The sequence below is a fragment of the Poromitra crassiceps genome, assembly GCF_964638095.1.
Source record: "Poromitra crassiceps genome assembly, chromosome: 16".
NCBI lineage: Eukaryota > Metazoa > Chordata > Actinopteri > Beryciformes > Melamphaidae > Poromitra > Poromitra crassiceps.
Genome location: NC_139645.1, coordinates 36,904,323 through 36,932,296, shown reverse-complemented (window position 1 = coordinate 36,932,296; position 27,974 = coordinate 36,904,323). Strand labels below are relative to the sequence as shown.

Below are 27,974 nucleotides of genomic sequence, written 5' to 3'. Positions count from 1 at the left end.
GGATATTCCGACCATTCCGACACCCGACTTTGAATGGAAGGCAGCAGCATGTGACCATGACGTCCTGTGCCAATACAGGAAGTAGCCGAGAAGCTTTTAGCCCGCTACCGCTACTAGTCATAACAATAATGATTATGATGAGTAACATTAAGTTAATCAACGAGGTGAATTAAACGATTTTGCGTGTCATAAACGTGAATTATTGTTGATGCTGCGCGAATCGGTAAAAAAACGAATGTTACCATTATGGCAAAAGCTGTCATGATCATCATTTTATCAGTCATTTTCTTGTCATCGAAGGTAAGTTGAAAGAGGAATAACGTCAAGTCAAACTCGGTCGACAGGCCTAACGCCTGAGAGTACTAATAGCTAGCTACTGTTAGCTGGTTAACTAGACTTTACATCCAAATGTTCTGCCTGTTGTCATTTTTGTTTATGTTGTATGCATGATTTTTTGAGTACGGTTAGTGAAACGTAGGGTTTCCTGGAAACCTGAAAAAAATCATGGCATTTCAAAATCTTTGTTTTCCAGGCACTTTAAAAGTCATGGAATTAGTCAAATCCTTGAACCCGTAGGGAAAGTAATGGGATTTTGTTGCGACTGCACATGAGTGCTTCTTGTATTTTATGCTATTTTTTTAAATGGAAAAATTCACGTTTTGTTTGAATAGCGTCCAGGTGAGGCAGTGACTCTAAGCACTAAAATCCAATATAAAGAGGTAGCCCTCAGGCTCTTTCCATGTTCATCTCAAAACTTCACTGTAGTAAGAGCCCTCACACTGAAAGAAAAATAAAGTGGTGTGTCCTATTTGTCCAGTGTAGTAATAATTTTAATTTCTATTTATTCAGAGCCACCTCACATTACATGGAAATTCGATTATGGCTCCTGGAAAAGTCATGGAAAAGTAGAAATGTTATCCATGAAAATGTGTGGCAACCCTTAAAGTAGTTTTACATTACATGCCAAACTGAAAACACCATTCACATTCGCATTCAACTGTTCTGACTATTTCAAATGAAACTAACATGGTTTATATGTAGCCTCAACATTCGACTACCAGTCGTAGGAGTGATACAAGTTTATTACTTTCAGGTGAAACAAATGATCAATTTTTATCACATACAATTTTACAAGGCTTACAAGGCTTTCACAAGGCTACAAGGAAACATGACATGAAATCGAATACATTATTCACTTAGTACATGTATCTAAGGAAAAACAGCTAATCGGGGACAACAAACGTCTACTGGAAACTTCAATGATGTCATCTTTGTGGCTTCAGTGATTTGAAATATGTGTGAAGTAATTTCTTATCTGCCATATCAGCTTCCCAGCATCAGCTCTTGTTCACACACTTAGCACCCATATAGTCAGATACTTCCACTTTTTTTTTTAATCTCACTAGGTTGGGTTACGTACTTCCACTTTTTTTTTTTATCTCACTAGGTTGGCTTACGTTCAAGTGTAAACACTCAATTTCATGTTGACTTTTACAAAATTATATTTGTCATCCAACAGATAAACTGCCAAGAGGCAATCTTGCACATTTCAAATGGAAGTACAAGTATGGAGTACTGCATTGTTCACAATCGCTCCTGGACCCCCCTGAACGAGACTCTGGACACTGCTGTAAGTTGTTCCATAAGCCTTTGGAAGCCTTCACAGTCACCATACTACATAATGCTGTGTTTCATTAAGTAGTTCCACTTCCCCTCAGTCACTTCCCATCAGCCCTTGGTATGTCATAACAGCATAAGTCCATAGACCGTATCTCGCATGGAGGCCACAGGGAAGGTGGGGGGGGTGCAGGTGATTGAAATCGAATGCACCTATTCTTGTAACATAAACAAGCACTATTGTGTGGCCTACTAACATTACTAGTGGTAAATGAAGTGACACTAAGAAAGAAAATTAAGGAAAACCGCTAATTGTATTTTTTTTTTTAAATTGCCCACTTTTGTGTCTATACTTTTCAGGTGCAGTATCCGCTGGTGAATCTGACATCCACTGTGCTGTGTGACAGGTCTGGGGTGAGCCCAGAGGCGGTCAGGGGCAAAGCGCTGGTGGTGATGCGAGGGGGCTGTGATTTCAGCCAGAAAGCACTGGTTGCTCAGGACCTTGGGGCTACAGCTTTGCTCATTGCCAGCAACACAAATTTGGTATTGCATCTACATTTATCTTTCCTATGTTTAGCGATGCAGCATGCAGGGATGTGATTTTCCTTCCCCCCCTTTAGCATCTCAGTTTTTTTTTATACACAACTTGGATTCATTACAGTTGATCACTTTCCTATAGCCATTGTGTCCTGCTTTTTGTGTTGCCCTGATCACAACTCGTTTTATAGAGTATCAATATGCACTGATCTAACATGATAGAGCTACAGAGAGAACTGAGGGGGGTGGGGTGGAGGAAATGCCATGCCAGCTGAGTAGACTTAAAAATTCCCCTCCAAATATAGATTTGACTGTATCAGTAAACCAAATCTAACTACATGTCACTCAGTAGAGCGCATACCTCCACCAATGCTATACAGGTTGACCTTCCACCAGGGAGCAGTGGGCATCAGTTATTTATGACGAATCCAGGGCCTTCTTGCTGTGAGGCAGTAGTGCGAGCACTGAATCCAGCACCTTCTTGCTGTGAGGCAGTAGTGCGAGCACTGAATCCAGCACCTTCTTGCTGTGAGGCAGTAGTGCGAGCACTGAATCCAGCACCTTCTTGCTGTGAGGCAGTAGTGCGAGCAGTGAATCCAGCACCTTCTTGCTGTGAGGCAGTAGTGCGAGCACTGAATCCAGCACCTTCTTGCTGTGAGGCAGTAATGCGAGCACTGGATCCAGCACCTTCTTGCTGTGAGGCAGTAGTGCGAGCACTGAATCCAGCACCTTCTTGCTGTGAGGCAGTAGTGCGAGCAGTGAATCCAGCACCTTCTTGCTGTGAGGCAGTAGTGCGAGCACTGAATCCAGCACCTTCTTGCTGTGAGGCAGTAATGCGAGCACTGGATCCAGCACCTTCTTGCTGTGAGGCAGTAGTGCGAGCACTGGATCCAGCACCTTCTTGCTGTGAGGCAGTAGTGCGAGCAGTGAATCCAGCACCTTCTTGCTGTGAGGCAGTAATGCGAGCACTGGATCCAGCACCTTCTTGCTGTGAGGCAGTAGTGCGAGCACTGGATCCAGCACCTTCTTGCTGTGAGGCAGTAGTGCGAGCACTGAATCCAGCACCTTCTTGCTGTGAGGCAGTAGTGCGAGCACTGGATCCAGCACCTTCTTGCTGTGAGGCAGTAGTGCGAGCACTGGATCCAGCACCTTCTTGCTGTGAGGCAGTAGTGCGAGCACTGGATCCAGCACCTTCTTGCTGTGAGGCAGTAGTGCGAGCACTGCGCCACTGCCACACGCAGTGACATCACTGACTATCACAACACCACATGGTCAATCAGCTCTATAGCTGTTCAGTGGCGTTGGGGGTCTCTCTTCTACCAATGAACCAAGTTTTGGGAAAAATTGTACAGATGGAACAGGGCAAAAACTTGACCCCCGTCCAACTCCGTTGGTGGAGGTAATGATCTGTTTCAGTTCAGTTATGTTTATAGCCCCTTATCACAAGCATGTCTCAAAGGGCTTTACATACAGGAGCTGCTACTGTACTGTATGTAAGTAGCATCATCACAGTCATACTACATATATCTACACTAGGGCTGGGTCGGTTTGAACATTTTAAAACCGGTTCGATATTGCCGTCTAAACCGGATCGAACCGGTATACCGATTTTTTTTGTAATTACATTTTTTTTTTTTTTTTTTTTTTTTAAGCAGGGCTCCCGAGTGTGGCCCATAACTGTCTGTAGTGCAACTTCAGTCCACCTGATAGCGATAATACACCTCTAAGCTGGTATTGTCAACCAGCAATGATACTGAATAAAAAGAAGCAGGACACCTGTGTAACAAACACACCCTGTATTTATTTCTCATAACTATTCAGCTCAACTTTTCTTCTAAACATCAAAATAATAAATGAAATAAGACTTCTGCCTATAGTGCAACTTGAGAAAAGGCTAATAAAAACACAAGCAGTGCAATCAGAATGGATTGGCTTACAGCTGAGCTGCCTTATAAACTTCAAAACTCACAAATTCACACAATATAGGGCCTAGGCATGGGTCGGTTTGAACATTTTGAAACCGGTTCGATATTCCCCCAAAAAACGTATAAAAGCGGCTGCAGTTGGTGGCGATAATGCACCTCTAAGCTGGTATGCTGCCAACCAGCACGAACACTGAATACAAATAAGCAGAACCTTTTAACTGTAACAACACACTGTTTTTATTTCTCATAACTATTCAGCTTAACTTTTCTTCAAACATCAACATAATAAACAAAATAAGACTTTTGCCTACTAGTGCAACTTGAGAAGAGGCTAATACGAACAATAGTGCAATCAGAATGGACTGGCAAAAAAAAAAAAAAAAAAGTTTTTTTTTAATTTTTTTTTTAGGTTTTTTCGGTTCGCACGTGATCAAACCGGTTTGGGCTCGTGAACCGAACCGGTAAAACCGGAAATCGACCCATGCCTAATCTACACACAACATTGGTTACATACATCATATCATATACTAGACCTTTTTACTAGATGACATTGCAGTATGACACAAACACAGCATTTGGACTGTGGGGAGGAAACCGGAGCAGCCAGAGTAAACCCACGCAAACACGGATTGAACATGCCAACTCCACACACACACAAAGAACCGCGGTGGAGATTGGAAACACACAGCTTTCTTGCTGTGAGGTTACAGTGCTAAACCACTGAGCCACTGAGTGTCAGCTTTGACTTATTTGTTTGCCTTTGCTGCCCATGGGCTGTAAAATGGTAAGAATGTATGACTTTGTTAATCTAACAGGTTAATAATACCTGTTAGATTAACAAAGTCATACATTCTTACCATTTTACAGAGAAACTGGTAGCATGGCCAGCAAGTTAGCTGGCCCAATAGAAGTACCCAAATGGTGCCCATGGAAAGTACCATACATGTACAGTAAATGACAGCAGCTACAGTACACTACAGGCTAAATATGTCGTTTTTTCGCCCAGTTCTAACCTAGGTTTTCTTCACCTTGTTAATCAGATCACTCCAACAGCCAATGAGTCTGAGTATGCCAAAGTCCACATTCCCCTGGCTCTCATGAGGTACAGGGACTTCCTGCATGCACAGCAGGTCAGTCAGCTATTTCTTTACCTCCCTTTGTGCAGATGAGCATGGTCATCATGACTCATGACTCACTGCACTGCTGTGGATAAATACATCCACCAGATGGCAGATATGTTTGAAGAGTGGCTTCTAAGCTTCTAAATGTACATGTTGCATCTATGTGTCTGCAGGTGTTTGGTGATGGAATGCAAGAGAAGCTGTATGCTCCGCCTCACTCCAACATTGATCCAAGCATCGTAGTCATGCTACTGATCTCCATTTGCACGGTTGCCCTGGGAGGCTACTGGAGCGCGGCGTGTGAGAGGTGAAATATTGCAGCTGGACATCAGAATCAGAATCAGAATCAGAAAGACTTTAATGATCCCCGGGGGGGAAATTGGGACAAGTTACAGTTGCTCGTTCACATAACACACACAGCATAAAATAAAATACACAGTAGTAATGCGATAGTAAAATAAGCAGAATAAGAAGAAAGAACCCAACGAGTACGTCTAACCTACAGTTGTTAAGAGGACTGAGTTTACCTCCCTGTTTACATTGAGTTCTCCAACCTAACACTATAACAAGTAACAACACTGCTTCTTGTATCACCCACAAATAATCCCAATAATATGTGTGGATACGTTGGACCAGGTGTCTCAAACTATTTTTAATTCACCGGCCACATGCGACCCAATTTGATTTAAAGTGAGCCAGACAAAGAAAATCAATAACCTATAAATGACAATTTATTTTAGTATAAGGAATTACAGATACATTTTAAGAACACATTTTCACGTAGGGTTATCTCAGCTACCATAAAATGATCAAATCTACTGTCTGTAACTGTACATGACCATTGACAGCAACTGTGCAATTCTCTATAGTCAAGGGTAATGAAAACAGTTGACCATTTATTGATGAATACAGGAAATATAGGCTACTTAATATTTAACTTGCTCCTGAAATCGGGTACCTCTTAGCCTTCACAGGTGCATCACATTGGATTGAAGGACTTCTCAGTGCAATTGTTACACTTTGCAAAGTCATCCTGTGGGCCGGATTGGACCGTGTGACGGGCTGATTCTGGCCCCCGGGCCATATGTTTGACACCCCTGCACTAGACTTACTGTATGTCAGCATAGTGGATGAGTGTTGGCATTTCATCAGTTTTGCAAACACTGGGCATGAAACGCATTAAAAAAGTGAATAGATGTAATGTTTTTTCTCTTTCTGACAGAGACCAGTTGAGCAGCGGTGCGGCAAGCGGAGGAAAGGGTGAAGTCAAAGCAGACAGCGGAGACATTTCACTTTACTCTCCTCTCAAAGTGGTCATCTTTGTAGCCCTGATGTGTGGGATGCTAGTCCTCATGTACTTCTTCTACAATGTACTTGGTGAGTGGGACCAAAAACCGCTCTCAGAAATTCTAAAGAAGTAATAATTTCCGGTGTTTTCTTAATGTCTTTGTTTCCCTTTTCCCCCTAGTGTACATCATTATCGCCATCTTCTGCCTGGCCTCCGCCACAGCGCTGTTTAGCTGTCTGGACGCAGTGATGGACAAGATGGGGTGTGGCACTGTGAGGTGTGAGCACAACTCTTTAAAAACATAGTTATACCCACACATAGCTTTGTCACAAGTGCCGGTCCCATATAAAATTGCAGATGGTATATTAGACCCACACACAGTATTATCATTCTACAAAAAACTATTTGAGCATTAATTAATGTTAACATTACAACTTTAATATATCTCTGTCAGTGCCACCTGATGAAGAATAGCTGCATTAGTAAACGTCTTTATGTAACAAATTTTATTCTGAATCCTTTCCACTGTGTGGAAATGGAAAAACTTTTATTGTCTTCTCTCCCTGACCAGAAGTAGCTCTGTAAATAGCTGCGTTCCCCAGCCAAACGAGACGGCCATTATGGTTACATTGAGAATTGTGGAAGATGTGACTCAAGTTTATGAACCGCTGTCTTCTAACTCCCAATTTACCATGTCTGTCTCTGAATCACACTGTGGTCGGCAAACCTAAACTCTTTTTGTCTGTGTCTTGTCTAGTTTCTCTATCCGAAATTCAACCTTCTCTGTGAGATCTCTCATACTGGCTGCAGTGTGCGTTGCCGTAGCTGTGGTCTGGGGAGTCTACAGGAATGAAGATAGGTACTTTCTGGGCACACACACGCACGCGCACACCCACACGCACACACACACGCGGCGTGCATAGCAGAACAGGAAGTGTTGCTTGGTGAATACTGTCTGGGGTGTTTTAAACACCCAGACCACAGCGGTGCTTTTGCTGTTGCAACACCCAGTTCAGCGCTGCCAACTGACTGTTTGGGTGTCTGTTTGTGAAAATGAAAACATTTAGGTAGCCAGCTGAAAACCCATCTTACTAAGAAAAGTATTTGTGTGATATGTTTGTGTCCTACTACTATGGTACATGTTATATTTAGGACATTATGTCCTGATGGACACAATAGAGACACTGCGTAACGCGTCATCATTCAGAAACCACGCCCAAGACGGGGGAAAACAGAAAGCCCCCCTCCAATCCTGGCGTTCTCCTATGTCACGTGCGTGGTTGCGTGTTGCAGAAAAAGATTGTATATACGGAAGATGAACACTCCAACTTACTTCCTTGACAGCTAGATCCACATTTTTCTTCTCGCCAATTCTCAATGGCTTCCTTGTTTTGCTCAGGAGTACAAAAAAACTTCACTTGGCGATTTTTTACATTTGTTGTCTACGCAGCCCACCACACAACAGCTTTTAGCTATGTTTAATTCAAGGAAAATGACGCTGGTGTGTGGAAATGGACGGAGCCTTTTCCCCGTGATAGGCGTGGCCTATTTCATGCAGTGTCTCTATAGCCGTCATTTATCAAGCCAACATACGACAGAAAACTTTATACAGTACATGTATATACTGTGTATGTGTGTGTGTGTGTGTGTGTGTGTGTATATATATGTATTTATATATATATATATATCAGTGGTTCCCAACCTTAGGGTCGCGACCCTAAGTGGGGTCGCCTGGAATTCAAATAGCTGATTTTTTTTTTTTTTTTTTTTTTTTTTTTTACACCACACAATTTAAAACTAGGGAAGATGATTAGGGTCACTTGCGATTATTATTATTTTAGTTCTGATTAGTGAAAGTGATAATCTCTCTAAGGTTTCAGTTTTGTTCTCTACCTATGGCGATGAGTGGTAATTGCAGATGACATCCAAACAGTGTCAATGGGCTCACTATCAGATAAGATAGTGACCTTAATTATTATTCTTTTTTTTTTAGTGAGGAGGGAAAAGAAAGAAAGACAAAACGGGGACTCCTGGCTCCTCTTCTGCTGAGATTTCAAGAGAGAGCAATCACCGCTTCCGGGTTCATTAAATACCAGCCCGCCCATCATTTCATGAGCCAACCCCTTTCTCTTAATGATAATACATAAACAATCATAGCGTCCTATCTGAGAGGGAGAGTAGCGAAATGTCACACTAGCTTGAATTTATAATTTATGATGAGCAGATCAGATGATGCTTAAAAAAAAAATGCTAAAAAGTTAAAAATCATAATAATCTCACATACTGATCTAAACATTATTGAGCCTACACAATGAGGTTTGCTTGTTTGTTTGTGTGTGTGTGTGTGTGTTTATTTATTGTGGTCCTGATATACTGAGATTGTTTTTGTTTTGTAATTGTAGATGGATCTGGATCTTGCAGGACCTCCTCGGCGTTGCCTTCTGCCTCAACTTCATGAAGACCATCTCACTGTCCAATTTCAAGGTACGTTTAAACTGACACCTGATGCTTCACTCCTCCCCCTCTCCTCCCATGTCTTCAACCCATCTTCTCCCGCTTGCTCCAACATGCTTTATCGCTGAAGTGAAAGAAAAATATCCTATTTCCTATCACAGAATCCATTGTCATTCACTGGATCACAGGAATATTTTGTTCCATCTATTGTCAGGGTACATTGGCTCTGACCCTAGTTACAATGTTGCTAAAATAGGGATTAGAGCTTATTTTACTGTTGTAGAATCTCAATTCTAAATGGCTCTGGATAAAAGTGTCATCTTAATGTCTAAAATGCAAAATGTCAAAACCCCACTATAATACACTAGTCCGGAGTTCCTTGCATCACAGAGACAAATCCCTGTACATTTACTGTCATGCGATTCTGATAAAACCCTTGTCAATTAATAATAATAATAATAATAATAATAATAATAATAATAATAATAATTATTATTATTATTATTATTATTATTCATTTATTTTATAAAGCGCTTTTCCATTGAAAAGCGCTTTATAAAATAAATTATTATTTATTTTGGGCATTATTATTATAATGCCCAAAGACACTGACACAGTATGAGTACATAGAAAACAAGATAACAACAGGCAACAGATACAACTATTTTCTTTTGGCCAAACTACACCCGCTAGCTGCTAGCTAGTCACAACAAAGTCTGTGCATTATCTTGAGTTTTTCAAATTTATTTTTTTGTGTGCTTCGAGCACTACAAGCCGAGTGCCATCCAGTTCCATTGTATTCAAGAGAAGGCAGGTATCTCTACTGCCGATATCTCCAAAACTCAGGCAACTATCCCAAAACGATATAGATGGATAAATAGCACTACAGATGAGAAAATATGTATTGGATTTTAGAGTGAGCTGTCCCTTTAATGATGGAGCTGACATGGGGATCAAATGAGAGGGTGGGGTCCAGGATGAAGCCAAGGTTGCGAGCCGGGGGGGGGGGTGGGTGATGGTTGTGTTGTCAATGGTGAGTGAGATGGGTCCGGTTTTGCTGAGTGTACATTTGGTGCTGATGAGAAGAAGTTCTGTCTTGTCACTGTTGAGTTTGAGGAAGTTGTGCGTCAGCCAGGTTTTTATTGTGGGAATGCAGGTTTCGATGTGGGTGAGGGGTGGGTTCTGAGTGGATTTTGTGCTGATGTAGATCTGGGTCTCATCGGCGTAGCAGTGGAAGTCAAGGTTGAATTTGCGGATGATGTGACCGAGGGGGAGTATGTAGCAGATGAAGAGCAGGGGGCTGACGACTGAGCCTTGGGGGACCCCCTGCGTGACAGAGGAGAAGGTGGAGGTGTGACCGGAGAGGGAGATGAACTGTTGTCTATCAGTGAGGTAGGAGGTGAGCCAGTCCAGTACGGTGCCCTCAACACCCAGTTGGCGCAGCCTTTGGAGGAGGATGGAATGACAATGTATCAAAGGCTGCGCTGAGATCTAGGAGTATCAGGATGTTGAGGGCACCTGAGTCTGCAGAGATGAGAAGATCGTTGATGACTTTGACCAGGGCAGTTTCGGTGCTGTGAAATGGACGGAAGCCGGACTTAAACGGTTTGTAGAGGTTATTGGACTGGAGATGGGAGTGGAGTTGGGTGGCGACAATGCGTTCTAGGGTTTTGGAGAGGAAAGGTAGGTTGGGTGGGTTGAGAGTGGGCTTTTTGAGAATGGGGCTGACAGCGGCAAGTTTGTAGATAGAGGGAACGTGATCTTGGGATAGTGGCTGATTGAAGAGGGCGGTGAGGTGGGGGATGATGACAGGGAGGCAGGCCTTCGTCAGAGTGGTGGGGAGGGGGTCCAGGGAGCAGGTGGTTGTCTTGGAGGCAGTGATGATGTCAGTGATGAGGGAGGAGTCGGCGGGGGAGAAAGCAGAGAGAGAAGAGGAGTTGGTGATGGAGGCAGTCAATGAACTGTTGATTTGGGAGATTTTATTATTGAAAGAGTGGAGAACGGAGTTGCAGAGATCAGGGGAGGAAAGTGTGTTTTGTCCGGGGGTTGGTGTAATTTCTTGACAGTAGAGAAGAATTGGTAGTGCTGATATAACTCACTCGTATAACCTGTGTCTTTCATCATTGCCTCACAGATTTGTGTGATTCTGCTGAGCCTCCTGCTTGTGTACGACGTTTTCTTTGTTTTCATCACTCCTTTCTTCACCAAGGTATGAAATGCTCCAATGATGAATCCATAACAAAATCAGCCATATTCTGTATTGTCTTTACCCACTAAGCTTACAGGGGCAGCAGGTTGGGGATGTCACACACTAAGCTTACAGGGGCAGCAGGTTGGGGATGTCACACACTAAGCTTACAGGGGCAGCAGGTTGGGGATGTCACACACTAAGCTTACAGGGGCAGCAGGTTGGGGATGTCACACACTAAGCTTACAGGGGCAGCAGGTTGGGGATGTCACACACTAAGCTTACAGGGGCAGCAGGTTGGGGATGTCACACACTAAGCTTACAGGGGCAGCAGGTTGGGGATGTCACACTAAGCTTACAGGGGCAGCAGGTTGGGGATGTCACACTAAGCTTACAGGGGCAGCAGGTTGGGGATGTCACACACTAAGCTTACAGGGGCAGCAGGTTGGGGATGTCACACACTCAACTCTCAATGTAAAAAGATGACTGTTTTCCTGCCTTTTCCCAACAATATTTGTTATCCCAAATTTTAAAGTCATCTTGCAGCCAGGTGACGGACAGACTAGAGATTTAAAAAGAGCATGTGATTGTGATGTAATGATTTTGTATTACTTGTACATAATAATAAAACCATTTGTGCAAAAATGATGATATACAAATGGCAGTGTAACAGCTACAGATTAAAACCTACATCGTGCTGTTGGAAAGAAACTCCTCGTATCAAAAAAAAGAAGAAGCTGCATGCTCTCTGTGTCTGTCTCTCAGAATGGAGTGAGCATCATGGTGCAGGTTGCTTTGGGCCCTGATGCATCTGGAGAGAAGGTAAGTCGTCACTCCCCCTGCATTGCTTCCTGTTTTGAAAGGGAACTCCACCAACATTGTCTTATTGATTCTGTAAAAGTGGGTGTGTCTTATATTGATTCTGTAAAAGTGGGTGTGTCTTATATTGATTCTGTAAAAGTGGGTGTCCCCCCCCCCATTTTTTTTTACTGCCTCCATGGCTTTTCAGTTGTATGTACTTACATTTAACATTCAGAATTATGAAGAAGTGAAACTAGACGCATTATATTATTATATTATTATTATTATTATTATTATTATATTTATTGGGTAATATGAAGTTATCTTTGAACCACCACAGGTCTTGTAATTTGATTTGTAATCTTTAGTTTTATCTTTAGTGAAACATCCTCACGTTCCCCCACAACTGGTGTCCTTCCGACCTAACATCCGGTCCCTCACACGACCCAGATTTCCAATGAGGTCATGGCCACCATGCCTCCTCATAATGAATTCTGCTCACTCCCTGTCAATGAGGCTACAGACAGGCTGTGCTCCTCACTAGCCTCCTCTCTCAACAATCTCTGCCCTCTAACATCCAAACTAGGGATGTCAACGGTTAACCGTTAATCGATTAACCGTCGCTAGCGTCGTTGTTCGGTTATTGCTGTCGGTCTATCAGTTAATATAATTTTTTTTTTTTTTTTTTTTTTTTTTTTTTTAAACTGCTGTGAAAAACTAATTTTGTTCAATTGTTGGCAGCAAATCGAAATAGGCTATATTTTGGTAAGTTTTTATGCTGCAAAAGACAGTAGGCCTAATGTGAAAAAATCAAAAGAAATAACAGATTGTTGTTGTTGTAATGTTTACATAAACAGGAAATAAAGCTCTCAAAAATATATTTCCTTGTCATCCATATAAGAGCCAGAATGATTTTGGAATGATTACCTGATCAAAATGTGGCAATAAACTTATAAATTTCAGCAAAGCCAACAAAAAATAAAGGCATAATTCTAACACAAAAAGCATTAACATTTCAGCATCTAAATAGACACGCCTTGTTTGGGCATGAGCTCATTGAGTAAATAGACACATTTTTTTTTTTTTTTTTTTAATATTAAAAAATTATGAATTAACCGATAGGTTAATCGATTATTAGCGTCGGTTAATCGAAAGTGAAATTAACCGAAAATTGACATCCCTAATCCAAACCTTCTCGCAATGACCGACCCCCCCCCAGTCCATGGCTCACTGAAGTCATCCGAGAGCAAAGCGCAGGGCTCAGAGCAGCAGAGAGAAAATGGTGAAAATCTAGAGACCCCACTGACCTCAGTGATGATCAGTTTCTCCTTGCATCATTCTCCTCCAGAACAGCTAAGACCACTTACTATCAGAACCCACTGCACTCAAGCAAGCGTGGGTCACTCCGCTGCTCAAAAAAACTACACTCAACCCTGCCCAGGTTGAAAACTACAGACCAGTTTCACTCTTACCCTTCCTATCAAAAATGCTTGAGCATACAGTCTCTGAATTCCTTTCTGAGAACAATCTGCATGACCCAAATCAGTCTGGCTTTAAGCTTGGTCACTCTACGGAGACTGCACTCCTGTCAGTAATGGAGTCTGTGCGTTTGGCTAGAGCTGCTTGTCAGTCCTCGGCTCTATCGCTACTAAGATCTGTCAGCTGCCTTTGACACAGTTAACCACCAAATCCTCCACTCCACACTCACTGAGCTTGGTATCTCAGGACCTGCCCTCTGCTGGTTCAGGTCCTACCTCTCAGGGAGATCTTTCAGAGTGTCTTAGAGGGGGGAAGTGTCCAAGCTGCATGACTTATCCACAGGGGTGCCTCAAGGGTCAGTGCTTGGTCCCCTTCTCTTCTCAATCTACACCACCTTACTTGGTGCAATCATCCACTCCCATGGTTTCTCATATCACTGTTGTGCTGACGATACCCAGCTCTTCCTATCATTCCCACCTGAAGATCACACGGTCTCAGCGCGGATCTCATCATGCCTTGCAGATATCTCTGCCTGGATGTAAGAACGCCACCCTCAGCTTAGGTTAGGTTTTATTTGGTGATTAAAAAGGGCACATCTTGCCAACACACAATACAAGAGAAATTTAAAATAAAAGAATCACCGAGGATGAAAACACGATAAAGCCCAAAGGCTTATTTCCATTGTGGTCCTCATACATTAACTCATTGAGTGCCAGCCACTTTTGGAAAACGGATGCTCCCAGTGCCAGCCCTTTCAGAGCGTTTTCAGTGATTTCTCGAGGCCCACAGAATATTGTGTGATATTACTATGTAAACACCGAACACGCCCAAATATTGATGAGAGTCTATTGTATCATCAGCAAAAAAAAGTTTATTGATATCATTTTCCGTTCTTTAGTTATCAGCCGGAGAAGATAGGTTGTTTTCAGCAAAAACAGACGTTTCAAACTAGAAGCTGAGATAATCAGCCTTTTGTGAAATGAAGCATTTCAAGCACATCACTGACTCTGAAGCTAATATTTTCTGATGTAGTGACACCTCAAAAATAATTTCCTTCAATAAAACAGCGAAAACAAAGGAATTTTGTTTGGCAAAATAATATTTTTTAGCTGCAACCAGCAGCGCTGGCCCCTGCTGCGCAGACCCTACACCTTCTTGCTGGTCTTGATTTACTGCTGGTGGGCATCAGATATTCTAGCTTGTGTTTGCCAACCAATCTGTCCATCGAGCCTGCTGTCTGGGTCAGTGTTGTATGCTGCCCTGCGTGCCCCACCCCTCTCAACTGCAAACCCCTCCTCCGTGGGTGTGGCTCTGGTGGCTCTCTGCTGCGTTTGTTCTGCACTGAAAACCCAGCTTTTTCACAGCGTTCCGCCGTTTTTGTCGCCCGCTCCCAGCGCTTCCAACTGAGAATAATAACAACTCCACAACTAATCATGTGGAGGAGCTATCGCAGCGGAGACGGAGGGGCTCAATTGTGGCAGCAGATTGGCTGCTGCAGGCACAGCTAACGTTATGCTTCATGCATATCGATGCATACCGATGCGGTTTCTGTGTCCCCACGGCTTCTTCTGTTTTTTTCCTCACCTTTCTCTAATCTGGAGAGCACTGTCGCCACCTAATGGGTCCGTAAAATAGCTTTTACACATTCAACATCCCCCATACTTTCACAGGAGATGCATCAGGCTTTGATCCACGTCCCACTGTCAAAAAACGCAATTGACGACTTTAGTCGTCATTGGCACTCTACGTTACTATTTGAATTGACGACTATAGTCATCATTGGCACTCAATGAGTTAAGAACACCAGACGCATTATAAAAAGAAAAAGTAACGAAACACATCAACAGGCAAAGAGACAGCGACACACAATACAGAACTGATGAATGAGGGGCATGAATGATGAAGGAAAAAAATCCTCTGCACTCTGTGCTGCCTGGTGGCACCTGGGTCTATTCAGACTCAAGCTTGGCCTCATGGCACTTACTCATGTTGTTGTCTTCTGACTAGATCATTGCTTGTGTTGTATAAAGCTCAGATGTACGCAGATTAGAGCTGGGTATGGGTTCAAATTTCAAGAATCGATTCGATTCCGATTCACAAGGTTGCGAATGGATTAATTTTGATTCGATTCGATTCGATTCCGATTCGATCGATTTCAATATGTTTCAAAATGTTTTTTGATCTGTACCCTGAATTACATGTCCAGTTATGTAACACAGGGGTTCCCAACCAGCCAAGTAGATACACGGGGAAAAAAGTTGCAGACCTGTTGTCAATTTTAATGGTTTTAGTTACACATATATTTACTCACCAGGTGGTGACAAAGGGTAAATAACAGCCTTTTCATCTGTCAATAAAGACACTTTCACAATTATGCACAGTGATTCGATTTTAGCCTATATAATTTCTAAAAGTAGATATTAATGATCAAACATTTCCATTCATGTAGCCTACAGTATTTATGTTTTTGTTTCAACTACAAACATAAATAAACGTCAACTTGAAACTATGTTTCAACTACCACACACAGCATAATATTTTAGCCTGTTTATTAATTAATTTAAAAAATTTTTTTAATAAAAATAAAAATCGATCTCTGGACATATGAATCGATAATCGAGGATTAAAATAAAAATCGATTAAAAATCGGAGAATCGATTTTTTGAACCCAGCCCTAACGCAGATGTATAAAAGCGTCTGCTAAGTGAAATTGTAACATTGTAGTTATCAAGAAACAACCTTGGTTTCTTGGAAAGTACTGGAAAATTGACTATTTTGCAGATTAACAACCTAAAAGCCAACTTTGGTGTAATTCCCTGTCATGTTTGCACTGGCTTTATTAACAACCTGGCTGATGTGAACTGCTGTGTAGTATTTGTTGTTGATTCCCTGAGTTGACTGACAGACAGATTGACTAACTGTGCGTTGGGGTTGGGTGGGCTCTGTCATAGACGCAAGGTAACATGGTGGAGGTCCCCGCTGAACCCCAGGCTCCCTCTGAGAAAGTAAGGCCTACCTTGTTACCCATCCACTCCATTTTGTACATCCCTGGGTGGGTGGGAACCAGCTCCAACTTGAAAAAGGATGAGGGAAATATTTGTGATGTACTTTTGTTTTGTCTTTTATATTCTACCTTATAGGCTATAGATACACACAGATGTAGACACGTAACGCGCTGGCAGTTTATCTTAATATTTGGTTCATTCTGAACATGTTATAATTCGTTGACAGCAGACATAATAAAACTTAAAAAAATTAACACGAAATACAGTTGAGACTAATACAAATGCCAAATAGGAGTTTAGATTAGAACTGTCCATTACAAAATTTGTACTTTGAATGAGAAATAAAAAAATCTATGAGTAGGGGACAGTTGTGTTTTTCTCTGATATGGGTATCGACCTCCCCTGATAGCGATGTGAACACAGGCACTGAAGCAAGGGAAAGAAACGGCCCAAGACAGTCCTTAGATTCTCACATGATTATCAGGAGGGAGCTCAGCTCATATCCTTTCTCATCTTTCTTCCATGTGTTTGAGAGCTTGTGGGATGTAGTGTCTTGGATTGTGATTCTTTTTTTATTTGGTACCATTTCTTACTTTGGCAACTTGGTAACTGTTTGTCTTTTCTGTCTTCAGGCCTGTCTTTGAATTTGAAATAAACAAATAATAATCACTCCCTGTACCCTATGAAACCAATCAAATCTAATCTAAAGAAGAAATCAGAACTTTAGATCAGTGACAGTAACGTAGCCAGGCGATTAGAGAGCATAGCCCTACCTCTCTCATTCGTTGATCATCTCCAGCAGGCTGTTTCTGATGAACTTCTTATTAACTTTGCCTCAGCTGATTTAGTCTCATACAAGTTCCCATCAAGACAGTTCAACATGCAGCTGAAATAAGAACCAAAGAAAAGTAACAAACATAGCAAGAGATTCCAAGAATCTACTCAATATATCCAAATCTGTATCCACCAAACATTGTTTGCTACGTCTCTTTTGAGAGTCTTTCATATGAAGTATAGAGATTGAACTCTACCACAGTTGCAGTGGTACTATCTTATGTAGACTGAACAGCACTGCAGTTTTCGCTGTCTCTGCTGATTGAGTGAATTTAACACAAAGCACAATACGCTCAGATATCATCGTTTGATGTCATTTTAACCAAGTGAAAATGTTTCATTTTATCAGCAGGATTTGTCATTCAAAGTGCAAGTAAATTAAAAGTCAGGCAGCATAAACCCAGCTGTCATTCAGTTCCATGTGCTGATATAATCAGTAGCTTTCAAAGGAACCATTTTCTACTGATTCTAAGGTGGATATATCGTTTAATTGGGCCCACAAATGAATGTGGCTTAAATATGCACATCTCAAACAAACTTCTGTGAACTAATGGTCCATTTGCTTAATAGCAAACCATGTCCCATCAGCAGCCCAAGAGATTCAGCTCAGCAGGTCATACAAATGCTCCATATTGAGGAACCACTGGCTGAAGGATACATGTTGATGTTACAGGTTGTGAAACGGGACAGACTGAGATTCAAAATGCCACTACGGATGTCATGGTTCACCTCACCTGCCTGTTTAAATAATAGTTAAGAAATGGATCTGATGGGTTGACTCTTGGTGACGTTCCTCCTCAGCTGCCGGTGGTGATGCGTGTCCCACGGTTCTCAGCCTGGGCTCAGAACCTGTGTGGGATGCAGTTCTCCATTCTGGGCTACGGAGACATCATTGTTCCAGGTGAACTGAATACCACACACCATCAATGCTAACTTCCACAGTTCAAAATACACAGGCAGACTAGGATAGTAAGCAAGACCACACTGACAGCAAGGTCAGTGTTTGATTTATTTCCATTGGTTCTTTATGACTAATTGGTTGGTAAATATTTTGTATATTTTGAACACAAGCAACGGTGGCAACTGTTGTCCAAGTCCTCACAACAAGGAAGAGAACACATGAAACTATACAGTTGAACCCTGCTCCTCCTCAGTTCCTCAACTGCATAGACAAGTTTTCAGATTGTTTACTAAAGAACTAGATGCAGAATGAATACACTCTCATAGAAATGTAGTGTGCCCATATGTAGCCTTCACCAGTGAAGCCTTATGTGTTTATCATATGTAGCCGTCACCAGTGAAGCCTTATGTGTTTATCAAACTCATATGTAGCCTTCACCAGTGAAGCCTTATGTGTTTATCAAACTCATATGTAGCCGTCACCAGTGAAGCCTTATGTGTTTATCAAACTCATATGTAGCCTTCACCAGTGAAGCCTTATGTGTTTATCAAACTCATATGTAGCCTTCACCAGTGAAGCCTTATGTGTTTATCAAACTCATATGTAGCCGTCACCAGTGAAGCCTTATGTGTTTATCAAACTCATATGTAGCCTTCACCAGTGAAGCCTTATGTGTTTATCAAACTCATATGTAGCCTTCACCAGTGAAGCCTTATGTGTTTATCATATGTAGCCGTCACCAGTGAAGCCTTATGTGTTTATCAAACTCATATGTAGCCTTCACCAGTGAAGCCTTATGTGTTTATCAAACTCATATGTAGCCTTCACCAGTGAAGCCTTATGTGTTTATCAAACTCATATGTAGCCTTCACCAGTGAAGCCTTATGTGTTTATCAAACTCATATGTAGCCTTCACCAGTGAAGCCTTATGTGTTTATCAAACTCATATGTAGCCTTCACCAGTGAAGCCTTATGTGTTTATCATATGTAGCCGTCACCAGTGAAGCCTTATGTGTTTATCAAACTCATATGTAGCCTTCACCAGTGAAGCCTTATGTGTTTATCAAACTCATATGTAGCCTTCACCAGTGAAGCCTTATGTGTTTATCAAACTCATATGTAGCCTTCACCAGTGAAGCCTTATGTGTTTATCAAACTCATATGTAGCCTTCACCAGTGAAGCCTTATGTGTTTATCAAACTCATATGTAGCCGTCACCAGTGAAGCCTTATGTGTTTATCAAACTCATATGTAGCCTTCACCAGTGAAGCCTTATGTGTTTATCAAACTCATATGTAGCCTTCACCAGTGAAGCCTTATGTGTTTATCAAACTCATATGTAGCCTTCACCAGTGAAGCCTTATGTGTTTATCAAACTCATATGTAGCCTTCACCAGTGAAGCCTTATGTGTTTATCAAACTCATATGTAGCCTTCACCAGTGAAGCCTTATGTGTTTATCAAACTCATATGTAGCCTTCACCAGTGAAGCCTTATGTGTTTATCAAACTCATATGTAGCCGTCACCAGTGAAGCCTTATGTGTTTATCAAACTCATATGTAGCCTTCACCAGTGAAGCCTTATGTGTTTATCAAACTCATATGTAGCCTTCACCAGTGAAGCCTTATGTGTTTATCAAACTCATATGTAGCCGTCACCAGTGAAGCCTTATGTGTTTATCAAACTCATATGTAGCCGTCACCAGTGAAGCCTTATGTGTTTATCAAACTCATATGTAGCCTTCACCAGTGAAGCCTTATGTGTTTATCAAACTCATATGTAGCCTTCACCAGTGAAGCCTTATGTGTTTATCAAACTCATATGTAGCCTTCACCAGTGAAGCCTTATGTGTTTATCAAACTCATATGTAGCCTTCACCAGTGAAGCCTTATGTGTTTATCAAACTCATATGTAGCCTTCACCAGTGAAGCCTTATGTGTTTATCAAACTCATATGTAGCCTTCACCAGTGAAGCCTTATGTGTTTATCAAACTCATATGTAGCCTTCACCAGTGAAGCCTTATGTGTTTATCAAACTCATATGTAGCCGTCACCAGTGAAGCCTTATGTGTTTATCAAACTCATATGTAGCCGTCACCAGTGAAGCCTTATGTGTTTATCAAACTCATATGTAGCCTTCACCAGTGAAGCCTTATGTGTTTATCAAACTCATATGTAGCCGTCACCAGTGAAGCCTTATGTGTTTATCAAACTCATATGTAGCCGTCACCAGTGAAGCCTTATGTGTTTATCAAACTCATATGTAGCCTTCACCAGTGAAGCCTTATGTGTTTATCAAACTCATATGTAGCCGTCACCAGTGAAGCCTTATGTGTTTATCAAACTCATATGTAGCCTTCACCAGTGAAGCCTTATGTGTTTATCAAACTCATATGTAGCCTTCACCAGTGAAGCCTTATGTGTTTATCAAACTCATATGTAGCCTTCACCAGTGAAGCCTTATGTGTTTATCAAACTCATATGTAGCCTTCACCAGTGAAGCCTTATGTGTTTATCAAACTCATATGTAGCCTTCACCAGTGAAGCCTTATGTGTTTATCAAACTCATATGTAGCCGTCACCAGTGAAGCCTTATGTGTTTATCAAACTCATATGTAGCCTTCACCAGTGAAGCCTTATGTGTTTATCAAACTCATATGTAGCCGTCACCAGTGAAGCCTTATGTGTTTATCAAACTCATATGTAGCCGTCACCAGTGAAGCCTTATGTGTTTATCAAACTCATATGTAGCCTTCACCAGTGAAGCCTTATGTGTTTATCAAACTCATATGTAGCCGTCACCAGTGAAGCCTTATGTGTTTATCAAACTCATATGTAGCCTTCACCAGTGAAGCCTTATGTGTTTATCATATGTAGACTTCACCAGTGAAGCCTTATGTGTTTATCAAACTTGTGGGTGTGGCTGTGTTCAAAGACGATGGGATCTCAAGCAAGACGACCCAACTTCAACTCAGTTCCTGTCATTTTGGCACACGCATTTTGCCCATGGTTTTCCACGGACTTAAAGCTAATTTATACTAACTGCGGAGTGTCTGGTGTTCGCGGAGTGGAGGCTGTGCAGCGAGCACGGCGCTCCGCACAGGCTCTGCAGAGGAACTGCACGGAGCTCCGCGCTCCTCTCAAAAAATGTAAATTTTAACGTGATGGGAAACTTCACCCTCTGCCTCCTCATTGGTCCAACAGGTCTGCTAGTGGCCTACTGCAGCAAGTTTGATGTGTGGATCAACAGCCCCAAGAAGGTCTACTTCGTCAGCTCCTGCATAGGTAGCTCACAGCACAACTACACTGCTACTAGTCTCGGCTCCCAGACGTTTGGTGAGCTGCGCCACCAAACGTCTGGGAATTTCACTGTCAGAAACTGTCTGTCCGAGCCCGGCGAGAACCGCCGGCAGCAGACACGCCTACATTTATTATTAGAATTTTATTTGGTAGCGGAAATGCCATTTATCATAGTCCTAACACAGAGCATGAAGCTGATATGCTCCAAACAAAATTTATAGCTGTGGTTTATTTTACAATCATTTTTCCTACCCGGAAGTGGTCCGCTTGCTACTGTGAGTCATCAGCAGGCTCTGTAACATTAGCCTGGGAAGTCGGGTTTATCGCTGGGGGAAAGACCTCTAGCCGCCGGGGCCGGATGAAACACGTCCTATTAACAGGTTATGTTTGTTTCTACGTGATTAACACATTCACTGCCAACGACGTGTTAACACGTTTTCAGAATCCAGCTGTTGACTGCCAGCGACGTGTTAACACGTCGTTGGCATCGATTTTTTTTTTTGACGGTGGGATGTGCATCTAACCCTTTTACATCTCTTATATAAGTATTGGACGTGTACAACGTGTACAACCCATTCCACCGACCCACTAAGTGGCGACAAGGAAGTAGGAAGGCAAGCAAAAAGCAGTGTGATCCATTTCCATTCTCATGAAAATGGATTGGCGGAGGCGCTTTCGTTTTCGCGCTGATTGCTGGCGGTGCGGGATTGCAAACTTGCATGGTGGATTGCGGATGGAGCACACTTTGAGGCACGCAGCGTAAATATGACCAGAGTCGCAGGGGCTTCATCGGAGCTCTCGGCCAGGGCTCCGGGAGGCGGGCGAGTCCAGCCGGGCATCCTCGGGGAGCGGCCACGCAGACAGGCACAGCCAGGCACAGCCGCACAGCGGCAGCGGGGCAGTGAGACTGGTGACAAGCTTGTGGTGCAGCAGGCCATTTTGCCTTGCAAAATAGCACCAAATTGGAAACAGCCATAAAAGGCTTTTAGAATGGGATTTTCAACCCATTCTTTTTTGTTTCTTTTTCGCTCTAATTTAGAGTAATTTAATTTCTATTCAGAAATTTATTTGAGAGGTCGAGAGTATGAGAAAGTGCATTTGCACAGGTAGGAAAGTGCTTGTGACACGGCGCTGCAGCCAAGAAGAACGCCCACGGAGGGAGGAGTTGAGCAGAGGGGAGTTTCCTGCTGTTATGGAGGAAATTACTGTTCAAAACTATTGTTTAGGTCTTACTGATGCCAAAAATGAATGGTTAAAGTGACTGTTCTATCGAATTTCACAAAAAGCCGTTTATCTCTGAATATTTTTTCTGACGCTGAAACCATGCTGTATTCAATTGCTAATGCTTACATAACTACTAACTCTACAAACTAACTCTTTTAGACAGAGAAAGCACACATTCTATTAGTTCTTTTTAGATGATTGGTGTTCACGAAGTCCTAACAGAAAAGAATCCTCGGCTCTTATAAAATGAGCCTAGAATCCTAAAAAAAAAACCTGGCAGAACCTACCTACAACATTGAAAAAAGGCTGGCAGTCAATGTGTTAATATGTTTCTCCGCAAATGCGACAATGTTTTGCGAGACACCGGTTCTGCATGATAACTGCCCCCAGAAAGCAGGCCCGCCCACAACACTCATGATTGGTTCTCCGATGCAAGGCTTCCAACAGCGCCACCTAACGTTATGCAAAGATTTAAATAGTAATATTCTCAGTCTTACAGGAGTGAAACGGATTAAGACTGAGGGCTGAGTCTACACTGCTACCAAGTTCATTTACATGCACATCAGCAACAAGCAGGGGGAATCCCCCCCTACTCCCCTTGGGTTTCCTCCAGATAGGAAAGAATATAATTGGAAATGCAGACATTCCCTTTGTTGACCACAAGGTGTCCCTCACTCCAGTAATTTACTCGCACATCTTCACTGGATTCAAGTTCAATGAGTCTACCACTATGTGTTGCATGGTTTAACTTGTCCCGTCTCCGTGTGCGTGTGCGTGCGCGTGTGTGTCCTGTGCACCTCTCCCTGTAGCCTACCTGTTGGGAATGATAGTGACATTTGCCGTGATGCTGTTGTCCGGGATGGGCCAGCCTGCCCTGCTCTACCTGGTGCCCTTCACCCTGATAACCTCCGCCCTGGTGGCTGCGTGCAGGGGAGAGATGAAGCAGTTCTGGGCAGGGACCCCCTATGAGGTGAGAGGACCAGGAAGCGGGTTACCCCGGGAATCCAGGCAGAGTTCATCGCTTTGTTGCGTTCAGTCATGTGTGGAAATTATATGAACGCAGTTGTTGTCCCCCACCAGTGATATGGTTGAGATTGCCAAGTGTACATGAAATATGAGTGAAATTGTATAAGCATTTTTGTATGAGTCTATGAAAGGACAGATTGACCATATAGTTCTGTTGCCTATTCTCCTCAGAATTGGGCTTAAAACTTATATCTCGAAATGTACTCACTGTAATTGTTTTTACTCCATACCGTACTGTTGTAGAATGGAAATTGACAGCCAAAAGGTAAACAGTGAACCACTTGGAGAAAACCTCTTGAGATCAAAAGATGGAGCCAGGAGTCAGAAGTCGTCTTAAATGATGTATTAACATAGATCTTGGCCAAGAGATGCACTCTTGTATATTCACGAATGGATACACAGGCTTACAATGCAATGAACAGAAAGTCAAAGATACTTATAGGACACACATCAGATTACATCTGTCTTGATGCACATTTGAAGGCTGCTCTGCAGACAACCTATCTGGTATGCTGGCTCTGTAGAGGGCACAATGACACAGCGACAGGGCACAGTGTGAGATAGAGAGGAGCTGCAAATGTAAGCTACGGTTATCTGAATATAGCGTCTGTCTATGCGTGTACAATAACAATGTGTAACTTAAATGAAAATGTATATGAATACATTAACTAGTGATTGTCCAAATAAGGGCTAACGTGATTAAAATTTTACCTATCAAGTACCATATATGAGAACTACAATACAGAATAAATTCCATCCGTACTTTACACAATGTACACTACAATACAATTTATAACAAGACTAGGGAACCTATATAGGCGGAATGTGTGTGATTATACTTCTAGTAGGTGTGCTGGGGGATCGATTCACTTAAGTACTGCAATTTTTTATTTGCAGTTTTTCCCCCCGATCTTTTATCCCAAAATCGATGATCGCAAAAAAGGAAAGAAAAAAGGCAAGCCTAGTTAAGCTGGATCCAGACTTCTGCCACTCTGTTGTGCAAGTTCACATAAGAGCTAGCGCAAAGTTCAGTTCACAGTAGGGCTGCACGATATGAGGAAAAGCTGCATGGTGCGATAACACTGTTCAATATTGCAATGACGATATGACCTGCGATAAATAAATAAATGCTATAAACAAAAATATTAATGGGTAGGGGTGCTCCGATCCGGCTAAGCCACGATCCGATCCAGTTCCGATTCCTGGGGTCACGATCCGATTCCAGAATCGATTCTCGATTCCAAAGATTCTCGATTCCAGAATCTAGAATCGATTCTCAATTATGTAGTTTTATATTGCAATAACACACAAAGGTAAATCTAAGACAAAAAATGACAAATGTATTAACGCTGAACTTCAAATTCAACTTCTCAAGTATTACAGTGAGGGCCTAAATTCATTTTGCAATATGAGTGTGTTAATTTAAGCATACGTATCAGTAAGTGGCACGGGATTCTCAAAGCCTGTGTTGAGGGTCATACGAACAAAAATGCACTCTTGAAGCTAAAAAAAATCCAAAACCAAAAAGTTAATTATTTACATTTTTACTTCAATGTAGTCATTTCTTACACATGAGATTACTTTTAGCCTTTTAGTCATAACGATTATTGAAAGATATTCCATATTCCAGACTGAAATGCTATAACAGAAGTGGAGTATTGGCCAGAATGACATGAATATTTGGACACTTATTCAGCGGGTATCTTGCATGTTGCGTTCAGGTGCACTGTAAAAAAATGATGAAAATACGATTAATCATGCAGCCCTAGTTCACAGTTTTAATTTTTAAGTAAACGGCAGGATGAATCTGGACGGGGAAAGTGAAAAGGCAGCGCTTGCCCCTCCCTCATTACCACCACTGAGCAAGGCCCTTAACCACAATTGCTTCAGTGGAGCTGCTCAGTTGCAGAAAATCTGACTGTGGTTGTACTGGTCAGCTTCCAGGTGTGAATGTGTGTGTGAATGTGAACAGGGTGCTCCTGAAAAAGAGAGCATTGCTCTCAGTGAGACTCCCCCTCTATCAATAAAAAGGTACAAAATAATACATTCAGTCCCAAAGATAACAGTTTATTTTGTCCTCTTTTTTTAAGAAGCTGCTCCGAGCTATTCTTTTTCGCGCAAATCAATCAATCAACAAGTGAAACCAAAACTGGAGAGATGCCTGGAATCTTGTGCCGCTGGGCTTTTCCACTAGATGTCTGCCCACTGCAACTTTGCCGATTTTTAGTTGGATACTAGACTGACAGTGAGTACCGGTCAGGAAACCTCACCCCACTGAAAGAGTTAGCTTATTTGTGTAAGATAACCTGTCTGTTGCTGGCAAACCTCTGATTTCAAGACATCTCAGAACCATAGAAAGTTCTTCAGGCATAGTTCTGTGGGTGTGTGTCCGTGTGTGAGAGAGAGCAGGAATGAGATATGATATTCTGACCTGGCTTCATCTTCACCAGGTCTTGGACTCATCCAGGGAGCCTTTGCTGCCAGGTGTGCTTCCCTCCACCCCCAACTTCCACCTGTGTCTCTCCTGCAGTCCTACAGTGTTGCTTAATGCACTGCCGCCCTTCTTCTCACCTCCTTTTTTGAATCCCCTTGTCTTTTTCTGTTGACACTCCTGATTTCCAGGGTCAATACCATATTCAAAGATACAGTGAAAAGAACTCAGGACAACTGAGTTGTACTGTCAAGTGTGTGCAAACAAAAACCACTTGCATAGGTTAATATTGTAGCATTAATTGACCACTAGGTGTCGCCAGACCATTGAAAATAATAATTCACTTGCCCTGCATCCCATCTGTCTTGAACTTTTCAGCCACAAAGTGGACTTAACCATTAAAGCCAGGGCCCTGGAATACCAGCTCTGTTCACCATTAACATTATCTCTTTATTTCTGCAGTTTTCTTTTATTTTCTGTCTGTGTTGTCGTTCTCTGCTTTCTCCACTCATTCATCTTTTCCCACCAACCAGAATTAATACTCTTATGACTCTAGAGCTCTCTGCATGCCGTTGCTTGGAGCTAACCTGGGAGAGCTGTGGAATGGATTTGGGTTGCGTTACTTCTGCTGTTTTTGGCTAAATGATCTGTCGATTGTCCTGCTCATCCACATAATACTACATAAGTGTGAATTCCATTTAAGTGACAGTGTATATGTCTCTTTATTAGTATTGAATGAACATGAATCTTTCTATGTTTTTGTTTGCTTATCTACTTGTCTTTTATTTTTCCTTAGAGGGAAGAGCTGATGGCTCCATAGGAGGAGAAAGGTGCTGACTTACACTGACGAGCAAGGAACCACCTGCTGGATTCTTTTTGATTTGACTTTTTTTTACAATTGATTGTGAACATTTGTGAGGCAAGGGGAAATACTTTTTTGATCCACAATGTTTTCTTTTAGAACAGTATGCTCTCATTTGATTCATTGTGACTGACAGGCAGCCGTCATAAATACTGTGTAGAATGGACAGAGAAGATGCTTTAATAGTTAGAAAGGCTTGCTTGTGGCTGAAAATACAGCGTGTTCAATTTGGTTAGGTTCAGGTTCCGAAAGCTGTACTGATTTTGCCTATACACGATGCCTTGGTGATGATTGCATACAACTATATGAGGACGCACTTTATAATATATTAGCTTGGCGGTTATTTTATGGGTGGGGTGGGGGTCGAGTTATTAATGACTTGTAGCCAGATTATGATAACTTTTTGATAACTGTTTTGGGGTTTCTGTGTAACCTGTTTGTATAATCGAATCGTGATTTCTTTCATTGCCTTATATTAAATGAACAACTTATTTCTGTTTTTATTGTGAGGTTTTTGCATTTTATGTGCATCAATGTGCATCTATTGAAGCTCCGTTATCGCCACAGTCAGACACTATTGAATATTGTCTGACTGTCTGAATCTAGCTGTAGATAACAACAGCACACAATTGTAGATAAGTGGTGATTTGTTTTGTGTGCAAAACCATTCCATAAAGCTATTGTAAAAACTGTCAGTGAGGTTTTAAAAATGAGTAATGGGGCATTATGAAGTAGTTAAAGGCCAGGTTGATCCAAGCTTTAATTTAAAAAATAAAATGGGGCTGAGATGACATCCATCTCTGAATAAAAGCCTAGTCATCACACTTTTTGGAGAAAGGGCAGAGAATTTGACTCAAGGGTACAAAGAGTTAAAGTTTCAAGATGAGTGCTTAAGGTTATGGGTGGGGTGTATACTAAATGGGCTTGTGATTAAGCCAGTATTTGCTTAAGAGTCAGGGAGGGAATTGTCCCTTCATTAAA

The 27,974-nt window shown here is 42.0% G+C and overlaps 1 protein-coding gene across 3 annotated transcripts; it reads left to right on the top strand.

Moving 5' to 3' along the window:
* The first annotated feature begins 99 nt into the window (after positions 1-99).
* On the top strand, positions 100-27,492 carry LOC310791395 (signal peptide peptidase-like 2A). 3 transcript variants are annotated; one of them, XM_083653089.1, is made up of 17 exons: positions 100-300; positions 1,520-1,630; positions 1,978-2,160; positions 5,120-5,209; positions 5,374-5,507; positions 6,423-6,577; positions 6,669-6,765; positions 7,246-7,347; positions 8,891-8,972; positions 11,077-11,151; positions 11,896-11,952; positions 16,362-16,415; positions 18,051-18,150; positions 21,355-21,435; positions 23,484-23,644; positions 26,151-26,184; positions 26,928-27,492. In XM_083653089.1, the coding sequence occupies exons 1-17, from the start codon at positions 247-249 to the stop codon at positions 26,966-26,968; spliced, it is 1,611 nt and encodes a 536-aa protein (XP_083509215.1). In that variant the 5' UTR covers positions 100-246; the 3' UTR covers positions 26,969-27,492. The 3 variants fall into 3 exon arrangements, with proteins under 3 accessions (XP_083509215.1, XP_083509217.1, XP_083509216.1); XM_083653091.1 differs by lacking the exon at positions 16,362-16,415; XM_083653090.1 differs by lacking the exon at positions 26,151-26,184.
* The last annotated feature ends 482 nt before the right edge of the window (positions 27,493-27,974 follow it).

Excerpts from the sequence above, each read along its gene's own strand:
- LOC310791395 (XM_083653089.1), top strand. The coding sequence starts at position 247 with ATGGCAAAAGCTGTCATGATCATCATTTTATCAGTCATTTTCTTGTCA. Across the intron at positions 6,578-6,668 it reads CTTCTTCTACAATGTACTTG|TGTACATCATTATCGCCATC; the intron begins GTGAGTGGGACC and ends TTTTCCCCCTAG. Across the intron at positions 7,348-8,890 it reads GTCTACAGGAATGAAGATAG|ATGGATCTGGATCTTGCAGG; the intron begins GTACTTTCTGGG and ends TTGTAATTGTAG.